This window comes from Pararge aegeria, chromosome 2 (genome assembly GCF_905163445.1).
Source record: "Pararge aegeria chromosome 2, ilParAegt1.1, whole genome shotgun sequence".
NCBI classification, from domain to species: Eukaryota; Metazoa; Arthropoda; class Insecta; order Lepidoptera; family Nymphalidae; genus Pararge; species Pararge aegeria.
Window position 1 is genome coordinate 12,210,201 of NC_053181.1, and position 18,762 is coordinate 12,228,962.

An 18,762-nucleotide genomic window follows, 5' to 3' on the forward strand; every position below is an offset into this window, starting at 1 on the left:
AACAAAAACCAATGGCATATAAATGTCATTTGTCAACTTCAGGGTCTTCAGAATATTACGGGCACTTGACAATAATTATATTATTGAAAATAAAGCAAAAAATTGGAATTTCGCTTTCAGCTCCTCTCACTGCTCAGTGAGTCTGCCTCGCTTGCCTATGGAATTTGCTAAGTACTTTTGCTTTTGTGTTTTCCATACTTTTCAATAGTTACAATTGAAAGCTAATAAATATTTCAGTTCTGTGATTGACAAAATTTGGCTTAAATACCTGGTTGTGGTTAATTTTCTAATAGATACAGTTAAGGGAAGATTATAATTGACGATCATTCAAACCAAGAAAGTTTTAATAGAAGAGGAAAACAATTATTATTTCTTTAATTCAATGTTAACTCATTTGTAAAATATACGGTGCAACAACATATGACCAGACGATTTTGTGCTATTGTAAGAGTTTTAATAAATAGATCTATGTCGAAGACTAATGAAATTGGTTGTACCATCAGTCAAGAAAATGAAGGGTAAGTTGGAGCCACAACATATAGACACCTGCATATTTAGCGGAAGTCCATAATTAAAAAAATACGGTTTTAATTTAAAATCTAACTACTGCACTTCTTTTGTTATTTAAAGTATCATTTAAAATGAGATCACATTAAGAACAGATTTTGCGAGTAAAGGGTATTTGTGAAAAATGGTACATTATGGAACTTTTCATGTAACCCGGAAAAGTGAAAATTAATATTAAAATAACAATTAATTAAATTGGAAAAATGGTGATTAATATCGCGTATTTCCTCCACATTCTTTTATTAAAGTTTCTACCTGTCTAGGCATACTGAGAATGATGTTATCAATGGTCTTCTGGATAGTCTCTATTCTGCATGTCCCAAACATGCTCTATAGGGTTCATATCCGGTGATCTCGCCGGCCACTCTATAACATTGATATTTATATCATTAAGATAAGCTTGAGTTACCTGAGCTGTATGCGGCCAAGCATTTTATTTTGCATAAAATCATAATCGATATATGGGGCAAACAGTACAACATTTTCTTCTCTTTTATAGCAGTTTGCAGTCAGACTCCCTGTATCAATCACTATGAAGCCTGTGTAAGCTCCCAAACAAATGTCTGCCCAAACCATTATTAATCCACCACAGTATGCAACTGTAGTTTAAAAATTTGTCTGAATGTATAGTTCTCCTTTGGGTCTGTATATTCTTTACCTGCCGTCAATTTGATTTAATAGAATTCTGCACTCATTACTAAACAATATCTTACTCCATTGGGCCGCATTCCAAAGTTGATGTTCCTGAGAAAAAGTTAACCTGTTTCTACGATGATTTACCTCGAGCCTTGGAACCTTGGCAGGCACAAATGAACTCAAACCAGCTTCTTCGAACCTTCTTCGTACTGTATGTTCACATACGGTAACACCCCGCACTGCTTCTAACTCTGGTTTGGACGGCCGCCAATCGGCGGTAGCTACGTACACGAAGCCGAATGAAATGATCATCCCTACTCGTAGTGCGTCTTTTTCTGTCTTGTCCTGCTCTTCTCACAAAAGTACCGGCCTCCCTGAACCGTTGGATACTGCGATGGATCGTTGAAACTGGTCAAAGAAAATCTCTGGATATCACTCTGTAGGTTTGACCATTTCTTCGCAACTGTCCAAAAAGGTACGCGTTTAATAAAATTTAACAGAAACAGTATTTCAATGAAATTTTAAATCAAACTCAGAAGGAAAAAATACTCTAAGTTCGCTCCAGATAAGGTGTATTTGCATAGAATTAAAACAATTGCATTAAATGTGATGTTCAGTTGTTTTCTTTTTTTGAAAATATTTCTTTTTAAATTAAATGACCTTTAAACCAGCCAGCAACCTTATATGATACTGATATCAAACCTTTTTTTTGTGTTCCGCTAAATATGCTGGTGTGTGTAGATTTTATGAGCTACAAACCTTTTTATTTAAAGATGTACTCAATGCAGTAGTAGTAAACACAAGCTGCATGTATAATCTCTAATGCTCTATGTATAATCTAATCCTCTACTAGTGTTTCCCCAAGACTATGTCCGTTGCATAATTTTTGTTGGGTTTCAATGCACAATGCAATGTGGCCTAACGCACCACATTGCGCTCTTAACGCACTACATTGCATTGCACTCTTCATAGGCGATATACTAACCAACAAAGATTAATTTTCTATTTCACCTGTTTTTAGCAAATCCTGATATATTGATTTACCTGTTTAAATACATACTTTCACCCTATTTAAAATAATTAAATTATATAAGTTATCAAGTCAAAAGAGGTTTTTGTTGCTCACTGGTATTTTCAGAAATTTGTTTGTTCAAACGAACAAAAAAAAGAAAATCTTTTACTTTAATATTCATAAAGGTATACCTGAAATTATAGTAAGAAACGTTAAAATTGCAATGCTTATACTCTTTAACTGGTACAAGCTTGTTTAATTAAAGCTGTGATGGTTGTTTAATGTTATAATTAAACTGATTAATGTCTTGCAGATATACTGATGAAAAATTGATAAGCCCAGCAGCTTCAAGGAATAAAGATCCAATACTACAAGTTTTAAAAAGGTTCATTATCAGTGATACAGACCAAATTGAAGATGAAAGTCCTTTATTTTTGGAGATATCCTCAGGAACTGGTCAACATGTATCACATTTTGCACCTCATTTTCCTGGTGTAAAATTTCAACCATCTGAGGTTGATAAAACTTTATTCAAGAGTATATCTTATTATGCTTCAAGCTGTCCTACAAATAATATCATTCAGCCAATATTTATAGACATTCAAAACAAATTATCATACTATGGATTTGAAGAAGGTTCTGTTGACTATATGTTTAATGCTAATATGATTCATATTAGCCCTTTTGAATGTACAATTGGTTTATTTGAAAATGCTGGAGTTTACTTGAAACCTGAGGCACTTATGATTACATATGGACCATACAGTAAGGATGGTATCATAACACCACAAAGTAACATTTCATTTCATGCTTCATTAAGATCAAGAAATCCTTTATGGGGTATTCGAGACATTAATGATTTAATTAAATTAGGAGATGAGAATAATTTGTCGCTAATAGATACTGTTGAAATGCCAGCTAACAACATGACGTTGATATGGAAAAAAGACTAAGCAAATCTTTCAGGGATATTATAGTATTACATTTTTGGCAGTGTTTACATTTACTTATATAATATTGTATAATGGAGAGCTTTGTAATTTTATTAATTATCAATTACTTATGCATCTCATTTTATAAGGCAGTATTTTTGAATTTATTAATTGTTAAATTTTGAAGTGGTTCAAATCTTCCATTATTTTTCAAGACAGACATGTATTTAGTTAACATTTTGTACAATTAGCAAATTAGCACAATATTGTAACAGCTATCTAAACTGGAGTTATTTGTATTGCATTTTAAATAAATGTTTTTTAGTAAATACATATTACCTATTTATTCTGCTATTAATTAAGTCTACGTGATGTGTAATTAAAATGAATACTACAGTACAAGATATTATGTTGGTATCCTCTTAGATAATCTCTTGGATTATCTAAGAGGATACCAACATTGTAATTTTGACGTCTTGTCGCATCCATTATGGCGTATCACAATATGCGTACCAAATAATTCACGTGTACTGATACATCCAGAAAGACGAATCACTTGACTAGACTAAGTGATATCTCAACAATCTCGATTTAATAACGCAGTTAAATAGCATAATGAAACATATTATTTGACATAAATATTTAAAAATTCAAATATAGTTAAGTTTCATAAAATTGCCATGATTCTGCATTAATTTCCGAGCGATGCAGCATTCTCGTAAATGATAATCCGCGATCGATATAGGTAGAATATATTTAAATAAACTTCGAAGAACACAGACTTTGATAGACTGACTGAAAGCTAAAATAGTACAATACATTTAACTATGTCCCTACAGGGTTTTTTCGTCAGTCTCATTAGTAAGTGAAGATTAGGAACTTCTTATCTGTATTAATTGTTTTTCATTTATCTCTATTACTGAGATTTTTATTTAATTAGTTTTCGGTTGCTTATGCATAAGGTACTTCGCCAAAGTCGTGTAGATGGAGAAGGCAAGAAGTAGATTGATCGGCGAAACTAATTAAAAATTAATTCTTCAATGAAATCTTTCAATTCAATTCAATTCTTGTTTATGGCTTTTGTCTAATTAAATCTTTAGCTTTGTTAAATTTGTGTTATTTATATAAAATTGTTCTTTGCTGTCAAGTGTCACTGTCAATAGTCAAATTTTCAAAATAACTCGTGTTCTCCCAGTAATAACGAAATAAATCAATTGAATAGGCTGTATGGTCAATAATCTGTGCCTGTCCTGAAGAGGACAAATTATAAAAAAAAAAAAAACAACAATCAATGCAAATATGAAATAAACAAAACATCGTAAGCATAGCTCAGAAGCAAAGTAATTATTTTATTATAATTTTGAGACCAAATCATGACGAATTTTAATACAGAGTTTATAATGGAGTTATTTTTAGAGGATAATGTTTCAACAATGAACAGGCTAATAGTAGCTACGGCCAATGTCGTCAATGAAAATTTAGAAAATATTGCATTTGTAAATGAATCTCTCATGAAAGAACACAATTTAGCCTTGCCCTCTATATCGACAAGGTACTCAGCAACTTTACCAGTGTTGAGCGAAGAGGATTTCTATAACGATACTGTCAAGAAGTTTTCTCAGGATGACTATTATGAGAGGTTTAAAATGAGTAAAAGTACTGTTGAGGTAATTCTTTACTGAGTTGAGTTGAGAGCTTTGTTAAACATAGAATTTGTAACACATTGACTTAATGCAATGGGGTTTTAATTAATACGAAAGATTTTTTAATCATGATAGTTTTTACCTTTGTTTAACAAATATCTAGCCAATTGAGGACTATGAGTTCTGTTGTTCTGTTGATGTTGTTTACTGGTTTGTAACTGCCACAAAAATTACTTACTGAAAATGCAGCATTGGACATTCACTTACAGTAGATAGCTTACTAATAGAAATGTTTTAATTCTTTAGCCAGTGCTGTGCTGCAGGAGTTTGTTTTTAATATCTCTTAAAGATTAGAGATTTCATGTATTGTTTTTAAGGGGATTAAGCCATTAAGTTATATAATATAACAGCCTGGCTTTTTGTAAAGATTAATTTATTTTTGTATTTCAGGCATTAATAAGTTTTTTAAAGGATTATGTGAAACCTGGCTCTTCTATAGTACCTCTAGATAAGAAAGTTCATGTATTTCTGTGGCTGCTTACAAATGATGTCTCTTTTAAAGAAATTGGAGAATTATTTGGTTTGCACAAGTCCTCGGTTAGTTACATCTTCTATGAGATAGCAACTTTGGTTGCAGAACAGAGAAATCAATTTATAAATTGGCCTTCATTGGAAGAACAGCATGTGACCAGAATTAAGGTGAATAGTAAATATGGATTTCCAAATTGTATAGGTTTTATGGATGCCTGTCGTCTAAAAGTCGGATCTAGGAGAAGAAAGAGATTAAAACCTGAAGTTATTCTACTACAAGCTGTTTGTGATGAGACACTTATGTTTATTGACATACATGTGGGAGATATTGGTACAACACGAAAAGGTAAAGTCTTCAGAGACAGCTTCATGTCTCAGGAGCTCAAGAATTTGGTTGATTTTGATAATCATATATTAGGAGACTCAGACTACAGATTACGGATAAATTTAATTACACCGTTTACCAGTGAGGAAGTGGTCACAAGTGAAGAAATGAAGTTTAATGCAGTTCTCTGGAAAGCACATAGTTATATCAGACAAGCATTTGATATATTACGAGATAGATTTAGAAAATTGAGCCTTATAGATATAAATAAGCCTGAAGCTGTGAATACATTGATTGTTGCAGCATGTGTTTTACACAATTTTGTGCTCCTTCAGGAAGGTAGCCCAGTTAAGGAAGAAGTGGTCTTAACTGATGAAGGTATCACTATTGATACTGATATTGTGGATACAGCAGCAGAGAAACGTCAGTTTTTATGTAATTACATAAATTATTTTCAGAACTCTAATAGTCTTTTAGCAATAAATAATATTTTATAATGCATCCATCTTAAAAGTTTTATTTTGTTTAAGTTCTCCTAACCAATAGGTAAATTTAATAATCCCAATATCATATGCAAAAATAATTTAGAATAATAGTACTATTTAGTAGAATAATGTAACAGATATTTAGTATAAGAGATGAGTACACAACGGATTTGGCACCATTATTAATGAAATCGCTGCCAATGATTGCTGCCTTTTGCGACTGTGTCATGTCAGAGATACATATTCGCCAATATTATGTTTTAAAAGTGCTTGGCGACTAAAAAATGGTTTTGGACGGAATACTGGCAGTATAAATAACTGTGCTTTTAAGTGGTCTTCTGTATGAGCACGCTTGTTCCGCATCTCTATTAAAACCGCTCTAGTCATGACTAATTGAAAGATTGCTTTTTGTACTTGGTTAGGCCTGTATGAAAGCCTTTTGCATGCTTCCAGGTTATGGGATATCCTTGAATTGGATATCTGACTTTTTGAGTGGGCGATCATTTCAAGTCTTAGGTGGCTCCTCGTCTGATTAAATGGCTGTCGCTGGTCTGCTTTCTGTACTCTCTGCTACACATAAATTACCTATTGAAACCTGGTATTTTTGTTTACACAGATGACAGCACTGTAACGGAGAGAGGTCGCGTTTTAGTAGAGCCGAGTAACTTGAGCTTAAAGAGGCACTGGAGGCTCTAAAGTGGCCGCTATGTTCACCCCCTGACTTCTACTTTCCGAAATATATCTTCAATCATTGTTAGTATTGAGCTCCTAGGTTTTTCCTCATCAAACAATGCATCGAATTCAAGGCTAAAACTACTGGCAAGAAACCCTAAATACTTTTAATCCTCTGAAAACTTGGCAACAAGGTTAAGCCAAGCTGCACGTCGGAACAACTTCTAACTATCCAAGCTCAAGTTCTTTAGTGCATGGAGTACTGCAGACATTAATAGGATGGCTAAGCTTCAATAGATCGTAGTGCTAAGAGACTTATGGGCGACGACGTAATAGTCGGTCATAACAATTCCACTTCAAAGTTTTGAGCACCGTCGTAAAGTTCCCTATCTTTTTCTAGCATAAGATATATTTTATTGAATTTAGTATAATTCAGACCTTTCTTCCATCAATCTGCAACGATACGTAGTTGAAATCCCATGGACGCGCTTTGCTCCTGTTTCCACGGAAGGCTTGCGCCGCTGGCTTTCTTGCGGTATTTTAGGTAGATATATCTTAAATATGGTTTCCTCCAAATCAAGAGTGATTAGGCAAGCGCGCTCCATCATTCTCCAGTATGCTGTCTATTATTGAAGTCAAGCGTGAGTCTATTAAAATAAATAGGTTGTAGTACAGTCTAAATTATTATCACACTTTACAGTCTTGCTTATCAAATAACCATTATTTAAGCTTCTAATAAATTAAGTGTCTAGATGTGTCCTGCGGCTCCGCCCGTGTGATTTACTGGATGCAGCGGACTGCTAAATAGTCTACACCTCCGTAAACTACCACACCACCTCAATAAATCAGTAAAGTTTTTTCATTCGTAGGCCTACTAGTAGTGCCAAATAACAAACCTATATAGGCCAAATATATTAAGTACAGATACGACTAAGGTGTGGGCAAAGAATAAATCTGTTCTTGCCCTTACTTGCTTTAATACTTTGAATTCCCTGTACCAAACGACTGCACTTATAATCTGTGGCTAAACAGCAGCACTTCATAATTTTTGATAGCGCTGATAAGCAACGTTGACCCACGCCTATAAATCGATGGGTGCATCAGTCCCAGCCCCTGCCACTAGTAAAAAATAGTGGGATACCGATAAAGTGCTATCGCCAGAGTTGGATTATTATGACGTGATTAAATAAAACCATTTATTATTATTAAATTAAAATGTAATAAAACGTATCCGTCTACAACAATAACCGGGACAATTGATAAAACCGCACAATATTTTTATTTAATTAATTAATTACAAAGAATACAAATAATAAATATCTTGATGTAGATGTACGATACAAACAATTTCACCTGAATGTATGTAGGTACATAATGGTACAGTAACAGTTTTTGATGCAATGCAATCTCAGTGCAATTTTTACATAATCAGTTTATCTATAAAATATAAAACCTTTTTAAAAATAAAAATTTCCTAGCTTTTAAAGAGTTTATTTCGCCTCATCTATAACTATATAATATATAGAACTCTTTCTAAAGTTTACATAGCAGAAGACGCAGAAATAATTTCCGCTTACTTAATAACTTTGTTTTGCGGTGGGAATACTTGTTAATTTTAGATCTCTGGTGGTTCCTTCAGCATAACATTCAAATTCACATTTTAGGGTACAAGTTTTATAAAGTTTAAGATTAGTAAAATAATAACCGACATAGGAGGACAGAAATGAAATTCATTGATATTGATTCATAAATTTATCTTAGAATCAGCAGCAAAGCTTTACAAAATAATTGTCTGGATGACTCACTGACCTCTAATAATAACACTAGAGTTCAGTGGAATAACTAGATATAAAATATATTAGTTGGCATATTATGTAACTTTTTCGACACGAGTCGTCTCCATCATATCATACCAATCATGTCATGTCATTCTCATGATTCGATAGTAGCGGTGTCAGAAAAGTTACAGAATAGAGGGGCCAGTCTAAAGCTATGATGTATAACTCATCAACTAGACTTTCTTCCATGAAGAGACGTCATATTTTCGGGTAACATTTCAGTGTCAAAGTGTTACATGGCCCGGGTTGATTATCAAAGCTTTTAAGCTTTAAACAGAATAACTAGAGAATGAACATCCGTATATATATTCTCTTCCTGATGTATCCTACAGTACATTAGGCACTAGATTGGCAACCTACAAGGCACTATGCAGTTAGCACAGCAATTTAACATATTCGTAATATTATTTTAACAAATTTTATACCATTTACTATTTAAATAATTTTCAAATACAGATGGAGCCGGCTTCAAAATCTTGAGATTTGTGTTTATGGAAATAACACTATTATAGAAATGATGCGGTGCGCTTGGACCCAATATTGATGCTAATTCTTCCTTCCTTTTCAATTTTCATAACGGTCACGTAACTATCCGGTTTTTCTATCTCGACTTAAAGATTCTAATTCATCGGGGAGATTTGAAGTCCCCGATGAATCAGTTATAGAACTTGCTGAGACGTCTAGGATGCGATATATTTAGTTCCAATTTCGAACTTGGTCGGAAATTGCAACTACATTTTTGTTACGGAACTACAAATGTCAAGCAATACTGACACAAATGCAAATCACAAGATCTTTATCAACTGTTATTATTGCCGCTCTTAAATCGTAACAATATTTGTATTGCTCGAATGATCAATCTCGACTTATCGATAAATTAGCTAATCGTCTTATAAAAACTGTTTTGCCATCTCTATGTCGATGTCCTTAAGCCCAGTCGCTTTTATTAGCACTATATACACATTTATTTATTTACAAAGAGCTGCTTCCGCTAATATTAATACTACATTACTAACATAATATGGAATGTATAATTAAACCAACATTCAATACTGAATCGACAATCTATACACGTAAGGTTCCTTTGGTTAATAATGTATAGCGGAAAGTGGGTAAATATAGGCGCCGATTGTCACATTTAGTATTAAAGGTATCTGAAACCACAATAATCTCCGTTAATGATATGATATAAGACCTAAAGGACACTGAGGCCATCACTTCGTAAGACGTTTGAATATTGGGAAGGGTTAGTGCATACCACACCATAACAGTTTACAAAGAGGAATATACAAGTTTAAGTCCATGTAAAATTTTAGAAACTATTTATACCTATAGATAGGGTTTAAGAATTAAGGAAAACGTCGTACACAAATAGCCCCATTAAAATAGGTACACTATGTGGTTACAGTTTAAAATTCCAATAAAAAAGTCCTTTGCAGAGTTACTGGCAATTTCTTGTGTCGTAACGTCTAAATGCATTTGTTTGCTATCGTAGTAGTAAAAATTAAATGAGTCTTTTCTGTAAACTGTACATATAAACGCAATATTTACAAGAATCCAAAGTTCTCACACAATAACACCGACCACACATTCCCAGCCGAGTTGCCTCGGTTAACTTGGCACACGCTACGCACAAAACGGTCACACAACTCACTATCACTTTGCAATGGTACCGTACACAGTTTGTTGGGTTATATTTCAAATGTATGTCTTTTTAACCTTCTGTAGTGTTCCACATTTCAAGTCTTTGTCGAGGGATTCGGTGGAGTTGCGTAGGTCAAGAGTGCGCTCTTTGCCTAACTCGAGATGCAGGTTGTCTTGTTTGGCGAGAGGGCACACGTTAGCCACCATGTTGACGTTCTTCGACCTTGGTGGCATGTTGTATCCCGAGTTCACATTCAACGGAGTCTCCAATGGACTGAGCCTGAAATGAACATCAACATCATCATCATATCAACCCATTACCGGCCCACCACAGGGCACGGGTCTCCTCCCATAATTACAAGGGTTTAGGCCGTAGTCCACCACGCTGGCCCAGTGCAGATTGATGGACTTCACACGACTTTGAGAATATTATGGAGAACTTTGAGGCATGCAGGTTCCCCCACTGAGTTTTCGTCATCGTTGAAGTAAATGATATTTATTGCTTAAAACTCATATAACTTAGAGAAGTGGGAAGTGCGTGGTGGGATTTGCTCGGCCTCCTGAAAGTGAAGCCGAAGTCCTAAACATTAAGACATCACCGCGTCGAAATGAACATAGAAATGAAATACATTTCAACCAGGTTACAACCGGGACGTAGATTTGAGAAAGCCGTTTTGCTACCCTTTAAAATTTATAACATATCAGATCCCGCAATGTGCGAGTACATATATTTTGACAAGTATATAACTTGGGTCAGCTATAAAAGATGGGTCAAAAGAGGTCAGATGCCAGATTGGCATTTGTCTTTCCACTGTGCTTTGGAATCCACGATGAGCCGTCGGTTCTTATCATTATCACTGACGCATACTCGTAGATCAAACCAATATTTGAATTGAATCTACTTGAATATTGAATTTTTTAATAATGATTACATGTCTATCTTTAATCACAATGTATCACTTAACAATTGACAGCCCGGTTAGTCGATTGGTAAACTTGATTATCATTTCGCGAATAACGCAATTGGCAAAATTTCTGAATTCCGTCTCAAACTGCTTATTTTATACGATTCTGGATTCGTGTAATTCAATAGGGTACTGTTATTATAACATTGCTGCAGCTTTTTTACAAAAATTTAAACGTGGTGTCACTCCTGGTTACTCTGCATTGATTTTACGAAAATCTACTTCTAACTACACTCATGGTAGCTGTAAATTGTATTTCGTGCGCAATTCGGATTTCAATACAATGAAGAATCTCTTGTATCACTTTTACGGTCAAAATGTCAGAAATATCACCGTTCTGAGTAAGTAGATTCTAGGTATGTCATGCATATCCCATTTGGCTGTATTTTTGAATTACTCTAATTCTCACCTGTTTAAATGGTTGTGTTGTTCATTGAACGGCGAAGTATCCGTAAAAAAAGGGTGACGAAATCTCCGCGAGAACAGATACCCAATAACAAAGCCCACCATGAGAGTCACTAAACATGATGCTACTACTGCTGTCAGTAAAGCTTGTGCACTGTAGATGTTGCTGTCTGCTGCTTCAACCGTCAACAAATCTGTCAGGAAAAGATATATTTTGTATATTGTTTTAAATGTAGATTTTTTACTGATTCAAGTTCCCGTGATTTTGGTTACGTTACATTAGTTTTGATATTGCGGGATTAACGAGTATTCGCACTTACGTTATCAAATATATTTGAATCGCTCTTACCTGTTTCATGTTTATTGTTGCTGGAACTTTTTTCCTCAGATAAAACATTCGTTTCTACTACTTCTATTAAAATTTCATTTTGAATATCGTTATTTGGTAGCAGTCGGTTTGGTTCAGATTGCGTCGGCTTCTTTGTTGCCGGACTTCTACTATTGTGCCTTTCGCTAGGTAAGAGCGCGGGTAGCTTGTTGCATATATCAGTCTTTCCGGTCTCGATATTTTGTAAAAATCGTTCTGGATTTGGGAATTGTCTGTTCCCAACCCAAGAGCATTGTTGTTGTTTGGAATCCCACGCACAGTGGGGATCTTGTAGTGCAACGCATTCTCTGTAAAAAATAAACATGAAAATAAGCAGATGTCCTTCCTACATAAATATTTGAAATTACATGATCGAATTCAGATGTTATTTGTAATTAATGGGGCATTTCTTTAAAATTTTGACAAAGTAATCAAACCATAACAAACCTGCAAGATTTAATGTTAGGACAGTGTGATAACGTTACAGCTTTTATAATGTCTCCGGAAGAGACAATCAGTTTTTCGGTTGTAAGAGCCACATGCATTTGTTTTATCGGAACGCCCGGTGGTAGAACTTGAACTTCAGAAATAACAGCTGTTCTTACGGGATTTCTACTATATTCGTCCATGCTGGAATCGAACACTCCTTCATTAGATGCTACGTTGACTGCCTTTATGACTCTGCCATCATCCGTACCGATGTACATTACATCAAATTTGTTACCGTTCATCGATTGAACTTGTGGATGGACGGCGATTGCTGAAAATCTGTACTGTAAACTGACTCTTATAAGGATTGGTCGGGCTAAAAATGACGGTACACCTCTATCCATTAGTGGATGAGTTTTGATGAAGTTTATCGCAGAATCAGAGAGTGTTCTACTGTCTTCTACGCAAGCCCCAGGTTGAGGATGAGGTACTTTTTCCTTGGGTAATGGCAACCAATTTGAGTTCATATTCTTTTGGCCCTTGAATGGTCCTTCGAATGCGTCTAAAATATCCCTCATTGCGAAGGCGCATACGGCTGATCCGCCGATTGCATTTTGTGGGGTAGTAAACACTGCGTAAACTATATCGTTTCGACTGCTGCCGCTTCCATAAATGCCATTGATAATTTCCGTATTTGCTTCTGTAAGAATATCATAATAGAAGATTTTAATGCTATTACGTCAATTAGGTAAGAAAGATGATTCGGACTTCATGGAAATCCCTTTTTTTTAAAGGAATAAACCATAAAAGACAAAATAAATTCAGTTAATGTAAGAAGGATCATTAATAAAACTTACGAATTTCATCAAAATAGAAAGGATATTCTCCGGGTATCGAGCAGTTCAATCGGGCTTTGAGAAATGAGGTCCATCGATCGTTGAAAGGGTGCGGGCCGCCTTTATCGTTTAAACAAACTCTTGCAACTCTCGAATATACAGCCTGTAAAATAACGATGGACATAAATTCAAGAAAAGTTTCTATAAATAGAAGTGGAGTTTAGGTATAGTCTATAATTCTTCTGTAACGCAATAGAATGTTTAGGCTAGGTATTTATAACTAGAAACATACTAAAGTCATCGTAACACAAACATATTTTTAGAATAAAGTATAGGTTGGAACTAACCTTTCCACAGTTCATGTACTCCACAGCAGTTTCGCGGTAAAAGAAGTACGCGTGGCTCGTAGATGAAACAGCTCCAACGAATGAGGGATCGTTCAACAATCTTAAATCTGAGTGTTCAGTTCGAACTGGTTCCCTGTATATGAGAGGTTCTGAGCCAGAGAAATCTGCCGCTGTCGCAGTATACAGGTGGCCGTCTGTAATTAATAGAAGATTTTTAATATTTGTATATCCATTTATTCGTACCTAAAAGTTACCGGATCAGTGTATAAGATTTTTCCGTCAATTGGTTTGTGTGCGCATAATGCAAATACTACTGAACAGATTCAGAAAATTAACGATAGTTTTCACCCCAAAAAGGCTTCGCCGGTATACGCGATATTTTTTTTGTCGATTTTACTACAATATTATGCCATTACTTTTTTAATGTTTAAATAATTGATCTCTTAAGAATTTTTTATTATTTTTTATAAAGTCCTGCTGATATTATTGTAGGTAGAAGATTTTGAGTTTAACGTCCGAATCATTCTTGGTGACTTTATTAAGTATTTTGTAGGTTTTTTATAGGTAAATTATAATGTAGTTATTAATCCATAATAGACTTGAGTCGGCACTCTGTTTTGTGGTTTCATACTCAAATGTCATTAGCGGTTAGATTAGTGTCGTCTCCTTTTGTGATCTTAGTCTTACATAGTATTTCATATTATGTGAGTTACGAAATACTGTACCTATTAGTAAATCAGAGAGCCGCTGTAAAACCTATTTGAATTATATTATCACAACGATGAGATTGCAATAAAAGCCAATAGCTGCGCTAATGCCTATCAGAAAAAAAATAGGTAGTAATTATAAAGATTAAAACAATTATCGAAGAACTTTTAATCTTTCCAATATAAATGCAGTAAAACAAAGAATTCACCGGTTTCTAAGATGGCTATCTCCGCTTTTGTCTTGCTATAAAGCTTAACTGTAATCCGAGTACTTAATAAGCATTTGTTTAAGAGCAGTACCGTTAGTTGTAAGTTACTGTCACTCGAATAACAGCGCATTGAATCTAAAAGCTGCATAGAAATTGGATATAACAGTAATGGTAATAAAATCGATCCATATCGGAAGTTCGTGCGTCGTGCTCGGCACAACCCCCTCGCGCTAGCGGCGCGGGCGTCTCACTAATGGTTTGTGCCATCTGCGTCACAGATCATTATGATTTAACAGGAATAGTCTTATTTTAAAATTACAGTTTTAGAAGTCTCCATACTTCAATATAAATATTATAAATGCGAAAGTGTGAATGTTTGATTGTTTGTTTATCCTACGTTAACGCTTGAACTAAAAACCTCCAGTATTATATTATGTAGGTGATATTATGTGATAGCAGTTCCCTGTGGTTTCTGATGAAAGAGTTTGTTTTGTATAAGTCTGTTTATGTATGTTTGCATTTTTTAGTTTATTCTAAAGAAAGATATTTTGTCAATATAATGTTAATAGAAAATAAAATATGGTCGTAAAGCTATGAAATTTGTAGATAATATTATTTATAAATTATTCTAATAGTTCTCCTACTTTAATAGTTTCACGATGTTTATTTAAAAAAAGTTAGCCTTTAACCTCCATTTATCAAATGAAAGGGCGGGGTTAGTGCGTTCAACCACACAAACTCTTCAACTGTATAATACCTACCTATTTCTAGCTGAGCCCGACGAAGCGTGATGTTATAAGTAGGTAGAGTATATAAAACCTTGCTCAATTAACGGGTTATCAAACTTAAAGAAGAATTTTAAGTTTGATTACGCTTAATACTGTAATTATAGCGCGTTCAAACATAGTAACAAGCAACATATCAATACTGCTATGTTAATAATAAAAATGCAGGCGACAGAGCGTGTTTTTTTAATATTTTTAATATTATACATAAATGCGTAAGACTGTTTGTTTGGTTGTTAACTATGTTCGGTTCAACCACTATCTTGATGAAATTTGACCATCTCCAGAATGCCAGCTATATACCTACTTTGTAATACTTATTTATCTAGCATCCTAAAGATGGACATAAGATACTTTTTATCGCGAAATATGATAGTATGAGAGAAGTGAAGTTGGTGGAATAATAGATTGTAAAATAAAACTTACCAGTGAAAATGGCGGTGGAGTTATGTTGAGGGTTGTAAGGACATCTGCCAGTGCCGTCAAACTCTTCCAGGTGGTGATTCGGTGGGTGTCGCGCGTATCTACGGCACATTGGCTTGAAAGCGTTGGTGCCACACACCAGCAGGCGTCCGTGGGACCTCGACGCTACTCTCAAGTAGTTCTGACAATCGTCTGCTGACTTCCCTTTCAGCTGGCATAGTTCTCTGTGAGCATCCGTGGATTGCCATTCTAAGCGCTGTAAATAAGAAACAATTCAAGGTTTATGGATGTTTATCTCCTGTTTGGTCTTATGGTGTTCATCACAAGTTTCAGGCTCCGATCTCCAGGTCAGGATATAAACACAACATAAACAAGCACATGGTGGGATTTTTTGTAAAGAAATCTCAGTAAGTAGGTAGAAACGATATCGGAATGATAAAGTGGTCGAGTCCACACCTGATCCGAGAGTAAGTTAAGCCATTGGTCCTGGTTCATATAATAATTATAATGGTCAGAGCTCTGCAACCCACATCGCAAAAGAGTGGTTGATCTTTGCTTCCCCAAAACTATTTATACTATGAGAGTGGAGGCCTGTGCCTAGTAGCATGCGCATTATGAGAATATTATTTCTACCCATTAATTCGTCTATTTCTATAGAGTAAATACATACGAGAGATAGGATAACTATCTCGTGGTTAGCCCTACAGAAGAGGTATTTTAATAGGCTAATTATGAATGTACATAAAATGTACTTTGTATTTGTTTGGGGAATAACCGAATTTTATGAAAATAAGGATTAACTTCTTATCGTATCGCATTATCCGTACACACGAGTAAGTAACTAATCTACCCAATGAAAAGCGTTAGGTATTACTAAAAATGGAATCCTTAGTTAGGTATGAGACATGCGGGATTAAGGATTACGATCCGCTCATCCGTTTTATTAATTTTCACACGATTTAATAAAATACTTGTACCTGGATATTTAAGTCTTTGAAATGAATTCCACCTACTTCTATGTCTCTGAATTTTTTGTCCGCACCAATATAATTCAACCGACTTCCGTTTACTAAAATAAATCTGCATGTGTTTTATCAGTATATTAGGTATATTTTTAAAATTTTCATAGATTTCTGATTTATTTTCCTTTAAAAGGGATTCTGAAATTCGATAACGGGTACAACGCTTCTTGGTTATCCATCTCTTATTAATATGCATTTATTAGATTTATTAGATCTATATTTTTAATCATTGATATTATGTACGATAGTTATTTGTGAACCTATTAAATGTGTTCTGGAGCGGCGATATCACCGTCATGCAATACGAATAATTTGACAGAATTTCTCTAGTCACGTCAAACACTTGTGATGGATGTACCTACACGCGAGGCAAAGTTTAGTACTTATTTTATTGACGTCATAGAGTGATATTTTAAATAATTACATAATAAATCCACATACTTTATATCCCTCTTATATTATAAAACTGTATTGTATTTTACATTTTTAAATACTTTGGTTGCGTTAACCACAGATATTCCAAAACGTAGAGTATTAATAGGACTGTGTTATGTAACATGAAATTAACTGATGATATTGAAAAAAAAAAACAAGTTATGAATGTTTGAGTTCGATTTTAGACCATGTCGTGACGGCAGATTAGAATACTGTTGTCATCATACCAACTCTTTCGGTGGGTGTTGTATGAGGCCACTAAGATAAGTTAACTTGGATTTTAGGGGCTTTAAGACCAAACGGGATTAAGCCAATCCCTCTTGTATGTAGAGGCCTAAGGCCAGCAGTGGACTGATATAGGCTATATTGATGTTTAATGAAAATAGGTATTTAGTATTGTGCTCAAAAATCACTCTGAGTAACTTAAAGAGAGATTATTGAGCACAATATTGGCTAAATAAATAAATAATAAATATACTACGACAATACACACATCGCAAACTGGCTTAAAGTAGCTTATGGAATGGGAACTAAGATGACTGATGAATATTTTTATCAATTATATATGGAAATACTCATTATATACTGATAAACACCCAGAAACAGAAAAACATACACATGTTTATCACACAAACATTTTCCAGTTGTGGGAATCGAACCCTTCGAGGCCTTGGACTCAGAAAGCAGGGGCGCTGACTACTGCTCCAATGGGCCGTCAAATAACTAGTTTAACGTGTCTTGAATGGTACTGCACTTGTTTTTTTTTTCCAATGTAGTCGCTAAATTCAAAAAAACATAACGTATTCCAGTTAGCTCGCTAAGCCTTAAATGAGGGGTTTGCTACTGTCCGCTGAGGAGTTCTGTCCTCTATCTCCAACCACATTCATCAGATCTACACAAAGTTTGGGCAAAATTTAACACATATTAAAACCTCTATAGTACAAAAATAATTATTTAAATCGGTTATAATTTGTCGGAGTTATGGTGTAAAATCGTCAAACCCTTTCATCCCCTCTTCCAAAGGAACCGAGCTTAATGTCGGGATAAAAAGTATCCTATATTACTTCTAACACTTCCAAGAATGTGTGTACAAAGTTTTATGAGGTTCGGTTAAGTAGTTTTTGCGTGAAAGCGTAACAAACAAACTTACATTGACATTTATAATATTAAGTAGGGAAGTAGGGATTTGGGTGTATATTCAACAAGTTGCTCTGAAGGTTTTTTTCTTGGGGTATCTATTTCCAAAACTGTAATTTTGTATGATTTTTAAAGTTTAATTTGTACTCAAAAACATATAGGTGTTATTATCATGTGGAAAGTTGAAACAATTTGTCTGTTCTCTGTAAGCGGTAATAGTCCAAGGTTTACGACTTCGGTCACCCTTTCGAGGAGTTTGATCCCTCTACCAGGCTCGAACTTATGAGAGTTAGATGTGAGCTATTAAACAAATAACACTTGCTTTAACGGTTAAGGAAAATATCGTGACGAAACTTGCATGCCTGAGAGTTTTCCATAATGTTCTCAAATGCGTGTGCATTGTGTTGGAC

At 34.7% G+C, this 18,762-nt stretch overlaps 3 protein-coding genes across 6 annotated transcripts in view; 2 read left to right on the forward strand and 1 right to left on the reverse strand.

The window, feature by feature from the left end:
* Positions 1–47: 47 nt before the first annotated feature.
* On the forward strand, positions 48–3,478 carry LOC120634306 (methyltransferase-like 26). Of its 3 annotated transcripts, none has more exons than XM_039904820.1 (3): positions 48–171; positions 294–518; positions 2,529–3,478. In XM_039904820.1, exons 2-3 carry the CDS (start codon positions 421–423, stop codon positions 3,166–3,168), a joined length of 738 nt encoding a protein of 245 aa, XP_039760754.1. In that variant the 5' UTR covers positions 48–171; positions 294–420; the 3' UTR covers positions 3,169–3,478. The 3 variants fall into 3 exon arrangements, with proteins under 3 accessions (XP_039760754.1, XP_039760745.1, XP_039760738.1); XM_039904811.1 differs by having other exon boundaries at positions 48–136; positions 238–518; XM_039904804.1 differs by having other exon boundaries at positions 48–518.
* An 874-nt stretch (positions 3,479–4,352) lies between these two features.
* On the forward strand, positions 4,353–6,147 carry LOC120634823 (protein ALP1-like). Its single transcript, XM_039905650.1, has 2 exons — positions 4,353–4,814; positions 5,241–6,147. The coding sequence occupies exons 1-2, from the start codon at positions 4,521–4,523 to the stop codon at positions 6,141–6,143; spliced, it is 1,197 nt and encodes a 398-aa protein (XP_039761584.1). The 5' UTR covers positions 4,353–4,520; the 3' UTR covers positions 6,144–6,147.
* A 1,855-nt stretch (positions 6,148–8,002) lies between these two features.
* Positions 8,003–18,762, reverse strand: part of LOC120631384 (semaphorin-1A) — a 33,793-nt gene continuing 23,033 nt past the window's right edge. For both annotated transcript variants that reach the window (XM_039900926.1, XM_039900935.1), the window contains exons 5-11: positions 15,762–16,014; positions 13,635–13,828; positions 13,309–13,450; positions 12,470–13,151; positions 12,005–12,330; positions 11,660–11,849; positions 8,003–10,565 (exon numbers count right to left, since the gene is read on the reverse strand). In XM_039900926.1, coding sequence (XP_039756860.1) covers positions 10,340–10,565; positions 11,660–11,849; positions 12,005–12,330; positions 12,470–13,151; positions 13,309–13,450; positions 13,635–13,828; positions 15,762–16,014 — 2,013 coding nt within the window. In that variant the 3' untranslated portion in view covers positions 8,003–10,339. The remainder of the gene's footprint in view (positions 10,566–11,659; positions 11,850–12,004; positions 12,331–12,469; positions 13,152–13,308; positions 13,451–13,634; positions 13,829–15,761; positions 16,015–18,762) is intronic.

Excerpts from the sequence above, each read along its gene's own strand:
- LOC120634823 (XM_039905650.1), top strand. The coding sequence starts at position 4,521 with ATGACGAATTTTAATACAGAGTTTATAATGGAGTTATTTTTAGAGGAT. Across the intron at positions 4,815-5,240 it reads TGAGTAAAAGTACTGTTGAG|GCATTAATAAGTTTTTTAAA; the intron begins GTAATTCTTTAC and ends TTTGTATTTCAG.
- LOC120634306 (XM_039904804.1), top strand. The coding sequence starts at position 421 with ATGACCAGACGATTTTGTGCTATTGTAAGAGTTTTAATAAATAGATCT. Across the intron at positions 519-2,528 it reads ATCAGTCAAGAAAATGAAGG|ATATACTGATGAAAAATTGA; the intron begins GTAAGTTGGAGC and ends AATGTCTTGCAG.